At 40.9% G+C, this 7,651-nt stretch overlaps 1 protein-coding gene across 1 annotated transcript in view; it reads left to right on the top strand.

Moving 5' to 3' along the window:
• The window catches only part of LOC133569903 (cadherin-20-like), a 146,712-nt gene extending 146,586 nt beyond the window's left edge, over positions 1-126 (top strand). Inside the window, exon 4 of the mRNA XM_061922491.1 lies at positions 85-126. Coding sequence (XP_061778475.1) covers positions 85-126 — 42 coding nt within the window. The remainder of the gene's footprint in view (positions 1-84) is intronic.
• Positions 127-7,651: the final 7,525 nt, after the last annotated feature.

Below are 7,651 nucleotides of genomic sequence, written 5' to 3'. Positions count from 1 at the left end.
CGCGCCTTATTCTGCTCATTTACTAAAAGAAATCCACTTTGCACCCGTTCAATACTTGTGGCATCAAGTTTGCACGTGTTTTAGTACACGCACATCTTTAGAAGATCAAGCCCTTCTGGTGAATGAGACGTGTTTTCTGCAAGAAATACATACTGTTCATAGTTAGGCTATCAAGTGGTTTATCCTGATAAATCACAGGTTATTATTTAACTATTTGAATCGGCAAAAAACCTAATATACAATTTTGTAGTCAGAATGTCACACAGGAATATTTTATTGAACTGCAAGTCATTGATTAGCTCAAAACTTGGGGACATTAAGTATAGTAAGAATTAAGGTCACATTTTGAAAGTCTTTGTAATGATTTAACACACAAGGTACATATGTACAGTATATTAATAATGTAATAAAAAAAACCATAAACAACTTTTACCATGTGCACCATTTCATATGCATTTACTTTTCCTTAGTTCAACCAGTTGCTTAAACAAGCAAGCTTATTTTTTAGTTTGTACGACGTGGTTGGCGACATAAAACTCAGCCAGCAAAGTTTGTTGTCTTCTGTTTTCTATCCATGAGGCATTCTTGCTAGCGGCGTCGTCCTCATGTTTCACTTTGAGAGATGCTGTTTTAAATAATGATGTTCAGGCCGATACTGAAATATCATATCGCCAATACTATATCTGTATGCTCAAATATTGATTCTCAAATCAAAACGTCAAAGAAGCAGGGGCCATATTGATGTTTTTCTTTATTTAAAAAAAAACAGATATTGTGTCATCGTTGTATTACTGGTGAATAAGTATATTATTATTATTAATTAGAAAATGTTCTATGACATACTGACTATTTTTACTAATGTTTTACCCATGTAAGAAAATAAAAATAATAATATGATTGTGTAACTGCATAACATATTGTGTCAAAAATGTTGCCTGTACATATATGTTCATGTTCAGCTACCAATTTAACAGTGTTTATTAGGCTTGTTGTCATTTTTTTAAATTCATGCATAAGTAAGTAGCATTTTATTTTCAATTAACTCACCAAGCTTTGTTTATATTTGTGTATATTTTACTTTTTTCTGAGAGAGTCTAATATTTTAGATCAGGGGTACCTAAAATTTTTCCACCAAGGGCCACATAATGGGGGCCATTTTGATATTTTTTTATTCTAAAAAAAATCTAAAAACAGACATTTTATATACTTAAAAACCAAACTGTGTTATAGGTGACTGAGTATATTAATATATTTAGTTAAAACATTTCAGCTTTTTTTCAATAACTTCGAACCTTTTGCTCTTTTTTTGTTATATTTTTGCTGTTACAACTTAGCACACACATTAGGTATATTTGCACAAAATATTGATATCGGATCGATATCACCGATACCAGCCTGAATTTCACTTGGAATTGGATTAGAAAGAAAATAAGTGATATTGGACATCACCAATTTTAAAGTTGATGTGCGGTGTTAATAAGAAAGTTTGTTGTTGCAAAACTAACGAATGACTTTAGCGAAAATGCGAATGGTAAATTGCGAATATGGAGGGATGCGCCGTTTTCCTGAACGCAGTCTTTGGAACAGGAAATCCATCTACAGTGGGGCAAAAAAGTATTTAGTCAGCCACCGATTGTGCAAGTTCTCCCACTTAAAATGATGACAGAGGTCTGTAATTTTCATCATTGCTACACTTCAACTGTGAGAGACAGAATGTAGAAAAAAAAAATCCAGGAATTCACATTGTAGGAATTTTAAAGAATTTATTTGTAAATGATGGTGGAAAATAAGTATTTGGTCAACCATTCAAAGCTCTCACTGATGGAAGGAGGTTTTGGCTCAAAATCTCACGATACATGGCCCCGTTCATTCTTTCCTTAACACGGATCAATCGGCCTGTCCCCTTAGCAGAAAAACAGCCCCAAAGCATGATGTTTCCACCCCCATGCTTCACAGTAGGTATTAGAGATGCGCGGATAGGCAATTATATCATCCGCAACCGCATCACCAAAGTCATCATCCACCCGCCGTTCACCCGGACCAACACTTTATCAGAACCGCAGCCGCCCGCCACCCACCCGCTGAAATACATCAGAGGTCGGCCACCTTTGCCACTCACAGAGTTATTTAAACCCGTTTCACAGAGTAATGAAGACGATTGGAGCCGCTGACGTTCTCGCGAATATCCAATTGGCGTTCATCATGATGACAAGAATATGGCCGTGCGGTGAAGCCATTGCCTTAGACACCTTCAACAACATGTACTAACCGATTGTTAGTCCGGCGACATGTGTGCAGCTTCCGCAATCACACATACAAGATTGAAAGGCATACTGGGTGATACACAGAGTACACTGATGGTTGTGATATAAACAACTTTAACACTTACTAATACACGCCACGCTGTGAAGCCACACCAAACAAGATTGACAAACACATTTCGGGAGAACACCCTCACAGTAACACAACATAAACGCAACACAACAAATACCCAGAATCTTTTGTATACGTGGCACTTCCTGAATATATTTTACACCCCCGCGCCCCCAACCCCGCCCACCCTACCGACGCACGGGGGGCGGGGTTTGCTGCTAGCGGGGTGTATAAAATAGTCAGGAATTGTAATGGATACAAAGGATTCTGGGTATTTGTTGCGTTGCGTTTATGTTGTGTTACTGTGAGGATGTTCTCCCGAAATGTGTTTGTCAATCTTGTTTGGTGTGGCTTCACAGCGTGGCGCATATTACTAAGAGTGTTAAAATTGTTTATATCACAACCATTAGTGTACTCTGTGTCACCCAGTATGCCTTGCAGTCGTGTGGTGTTGCTGCGGAAGCCTCACACAACATGTTGCTGGACTGACAAGCAGATCGTACATCTTGTAGTAGGCGACAAAGTCAATGGCTTCATAACACGCCCTAATACTTGTTATCTGGGTGACTGCCCGCAGTAATTCTAGAGAATATTAGCGTCTCCTATTGTCTTCTTCGCTTTGTGACACGGGTCTTAAATGGCTCTTTGAATGGCCAAGGATACTGATCCCAGAACCATGTATATCAAGTATTTCCGGATGGTTCAACCGCCACCCGCCCGAATCTAATTGAAATCTATTTTTTCGTCATGTCACCCGCCCGACCCGTGGTTTAACCGCGGACTCCGCGGATGAGACCGCAAACCGCGCATCTCTAGTAGGTATGGTGTTCTTGGGATGCAACTCAGTATTCTTTTTCCTCCAAACACGACGAGTTGAGTTTATACCAAAATGGATACATGGATGATACAGCAGAGGATTGGGAGAATGTCATGTGGTCAGATGAAACCAAAATAGAACTTTTTGGTATAAAATCTGTGTTAAGGAAAGAATAAATGGGGCCATGTATCGTGAGATTTTGAGCCAAAACCTCCTTCCATTAGTGAGAGCTTTGAATTGTTGACCAAATATTTATTTTCCACCATAATTTACAAATAAATTCTTTAAAATTCCTACAATGTGAATTCCTGGATTTTTTTTCTCACATTCTGTCTCTCACAGTTGATGATGAAAATGACAGACCTCTGTCATCATTTTAAGTGGGAGAACTTGCACAATCCGTGGCTGACTAAATACTTTTTTGCCCCACTGTATAGCAAGGTTATTCAACTACGTAAATGAAGATGGCCGCAGTTTCAAGAGCCCAAGGTCTCAGGGACCGGACATCAAAATTTGGATGCTACTTTAGAACAGACCTGGGCAAATTAAGGCCCGGGGGCCACATGCAGCCCGTTAAGCTTTTCAATCTGGCCCGCTGGAAATTCCCAAATATTTTTTTTAGATCTTTAAGATGGAAAGTGTTGCTGCCATTATGATGTGCAGTCATGTTTTCTAATGACCATAAGTCTTCAACTAAACAAAGTATTTCAATGGTTGGAATCTGCGCTTTTTGCATGACATTTTAGTGACTAGTGTTGGCTTGATACCAATATCATTTTGATACTTTGATACTTTTCTACATAAAGGGGACCAGAAAAAATTACATAATTGGCTTTATTTTAACAAAAAATCTTAGGGTGTGGCGGACCGGTACTTTTCAGCGGCGGTATGGTACCGAATATGATTCAATAGGATCGCGGTACGATACTAATACCCGTATACCGTACAACCCAACTAGTTACTATGTCAATCTATGTCACAGCAGGTCAGACGAGGTCCCTAGCAGGGTTGGTGGGGAGCGTTTCCAGAGCCTGAAAAATGCAGTTGTCAGACACGGAAGGAGATTTTTACCATGCCTTCCGCCCAATTGTAGCTGAGATAGGCGTCAGCGCCCCCCGCAACCCCAAAAAAGGGACTAAGCGGTAGAAAATGGATGGATGGAAGTTCTAAAGCTTAGGGACGGCGTGGCGCAGTGGAAGAGTGGCCGTGCACAACCTGAGGGTCCCTGGTTCAATCCCCACCTAGTACCAACCTCGTCACGTTTGTTGTGTCCTGAGCAAGACACTTCACCCTTGCTCCTGATGGGTGCTGGTTGGCGCCTTGCACGGCAGCTCCCTCCATCAGTGTGTGAATGTGTGTGTGAATGGGTAAATGTGGAAGTAGTGTCAAAGCGCTTTGAGTATCTTGAAGGTAGAAAAGCGCTATACAAGTACAACCCATTTATCATTTATTTAAATATATATCAGATTGTAGATGTTTTTTGTGTTTTTACCCTTCACGTTCATATTTTGCTGTGTTTGTTGCATTTTTTGTTGCATTTGGCTTGATTGTAAAATATGTCGATTGAGGGGGGGTGATGTTCATATGTTCTCAATATTCAGGGTTTTATCGTTCATTGGAAAAAATACAATTCAATTCCGTTTTTAAGGCGGTCTGTCGTAACATTTTTAGCATTCAATCAGACTTTATTGAGAGCTTTTGTATTAGTTTTCCTAAATATAGAAGTATCGGCCCCCAGACACATTTTTTTCTCTAAATTTGGCGCCTTAGTCAAAAATATTGCCCAGGCCTGCTTTAGAAAGTGCCTCTGCAGGTTGTATTCTTTTGAGACTGTGTTTAATATTTCCAAAGTAACCACATCAGCTTTCACACTGCATTGTCAATATATTCATCATTCTGTCCTCGATACTTGTTTCCAGTGTGTGCAGCTAGACAGATAGTTAACAGCATGAAGAAACAGAAGCTACGTTTTGTTGATTGATATTCCTTCTTTTGAATAATTTTTTTCCCTAGTTTTATTTCCTTATACGTCTTCCTTTATTTAGGTTTGGAAGACTGAAAATATAAACGTTACAAAAAGTAAAATTGTATATGTTCCATAAATAAAAAAGGTTTAGTGATAATCTGCGATGAGGTGGCGACTTGACCAGGGTGTACGCCGCCTTCCGCCCGATTGTAGTTGAGATAAGCTCCAGCGCCCCCCCGCAACCCTGAAGGGAATAAGCGGTAGAAAATGGATGGATGGGTGGATGGGTTTAGTGTTAGTGCACGCAGCAAATATTGCACACTGAATTTAACACAAAATTAAGGTGTAGCTTTATCGCCCTCTGCTGGTCCAGTTCAGCGCTACGTGTATTTAACAAATTTTAAAAGCCAGAGTTAAACAGCCCAAAAAAAACACGACCACGAATACGAAAGACATCAAAGTCAGCGATTTCAATATATTCATACTTTGTTGTCCAGTCACTGTGAAAGTCTAATTTTCGCAATTTATTTTTTTTCACCCACTGCTGCTTCATTGTGACACACACAATTCACTGTTGCCCCCTGCAGGGTGGCTACAGTACTGCACACTTGAGCAACCCTGTTTCGAATGGTTTCATTCTACTACCGACCACGCAGTCTGATAGTTTATATATCAATGAGGAAATCTTAACATTGCAACACATGCCAATAAGGACGGTTTATTTTACTAAATTGCAATTTTAAATTTCCCGCGATGTATCCTGTTGAAAACGTCGCGGAATGATGACGCGTGTTTGTGACGTTATTGGTTGGAGGGGACATATTAGCCCAGCACCACTTACGGCTAAAAGTCGTCTCTTTTCATCGCGCAATTACACAGTAATTTGGACATCTGTGTTGCTGAATCTTTGTTCAATAATATTGGAGACTCTAAAAAACAATGATGTTGGTGGAAAGCGGTGGATTGCAGCTGCCTTTAGCAACCGAAATACAGCCGGTGTTTCTTTGTTTGTTGTGAAGCTTTAACACAGAACGGTCAAGCGAACATGTCAACCAGCAAGTTTTTGGATTGGAAAATTGTGATATTAAGTCGGCTCTTACCGGACACTTGAGTGGATTATGCGACCTCCTCCTGCAGCTGTCAAAAAGGCAGCTGTGATCTTGGCTCCTCCATTGGATTCTCTCAGAGACACTGGTGTTCACCGCAGCCCTTCGACTTTCAGGTATGACTTTATAATCTCACTAAAACACTAGTAACACAATAAGCAGATAAGGGATTTTCCAGAATTATCCTAGTAAATGTGTCTAATAACATCTGAATCGCTCACACTGCCGTCGCCTTTTTTTAATTTTTTTTTTTTTAGTGCTTCACTCTAACGTTCCTCATCCACGAATCTTTCATCCTCGCTCAAATTAATGGGGAAATCGTCGCTTTCTCGGTCCGAATTGTTCTTGCTGCTGGTGGCTATGATTATAAACAATGTGAAGATGTGAGGATCTCCACAACCCGTGACGTCACGCGCACATCGTCTGCTACTTCCGGTACAGGCAAGGCTTTTTTATTAGCGACCAAAAGTTGCAAACTTTATCGTCGATGTTCTCTACTAAATCCTTTCAGCAAAAATAGGGCAATATCGCGAAATGATCAAGTATGAAACATAGAATGGACCTGCTATCCCCGTTTAAATAAGAAAATCTCCTTTCAGTAGGCCTTTAAAAGCTTTGGCAGCCCGGATGTGGCCCGTGGGCCACCAGTTGAATAGGCCTGATCTATAGCATCAGAACAGTGCCAGAATCAAACTCGCGGACTCATTTTACCTTTCCAAGTTAGGCATCTTTTTGCACTCGCGATGTGTCTTTCTCTACTGACCCAATTTTTACCTTCAACCTTCCGTTGCAGTGCTCTGATCACAGTGGAAGAGAAAAGAATGGAGGGGAGTTGCTGGGCCGTGTGTTCAACGCCCGAGCCCTTAGTGCCAAAACAGTGGAACGCTGCGTGCGTACAGAAAGAGAAAGACATCGCAATCGCAAAAAAATGCCATGCAGAGTGTTTTTCACGCCTTAGGAGTTTGGCAATCTTCAGACCCTGTGCCCATCTTTGGTGACATAGTGGCCAAACTATGTCACTGCAGGGAGGATTTCTGACTTTGGCCCCGCCCACCAATTGTGTTTCACCTTGCCTGAGGGCGAGATGATTCAAGGCCCATTGAACTCAAAGTGCTTTTATTGACTTTCATTGATGTTATGTTTTCATGAGCACTTAGAACCAAGTCAGGGGTCAGACAGACAAAATGTGCTTCAGGATTCACAACAAGAACACAGCGGCCTTGTACGCTAATCTCTCTCACACGCACACACACACATACACACAATCTCACACGCACACACACAGGCTGCAGGAATGTCTCAGCCAGCTGACAGCCGCCCTTGCTGAAATCACTTCACCAGCTTCTTTCCCACCAAACGCACACTTGTAACGCTCTCCTTAAGCTCCCA

Source organism: Nerophis ophidion, linkage group LG15, assembly GCF_033978795.1.
Source record: "Nerophis ophidion isolate RoL-2023_Sa linkage group LG15, RoL_Noph_v1.0, whole genome shotgun sequence".
NCBI lineage: Eukaryota > Metazoa > Chordata > Actinopteri > Syngnathiformes > Syngnathidae > Nerophis > Nerophis ophidion.
The sequence above is the reverse complement of the archived record's forward strand: the minus strand, read 5'-3'. Positions and strand labels throughout refer to the sequence as shown.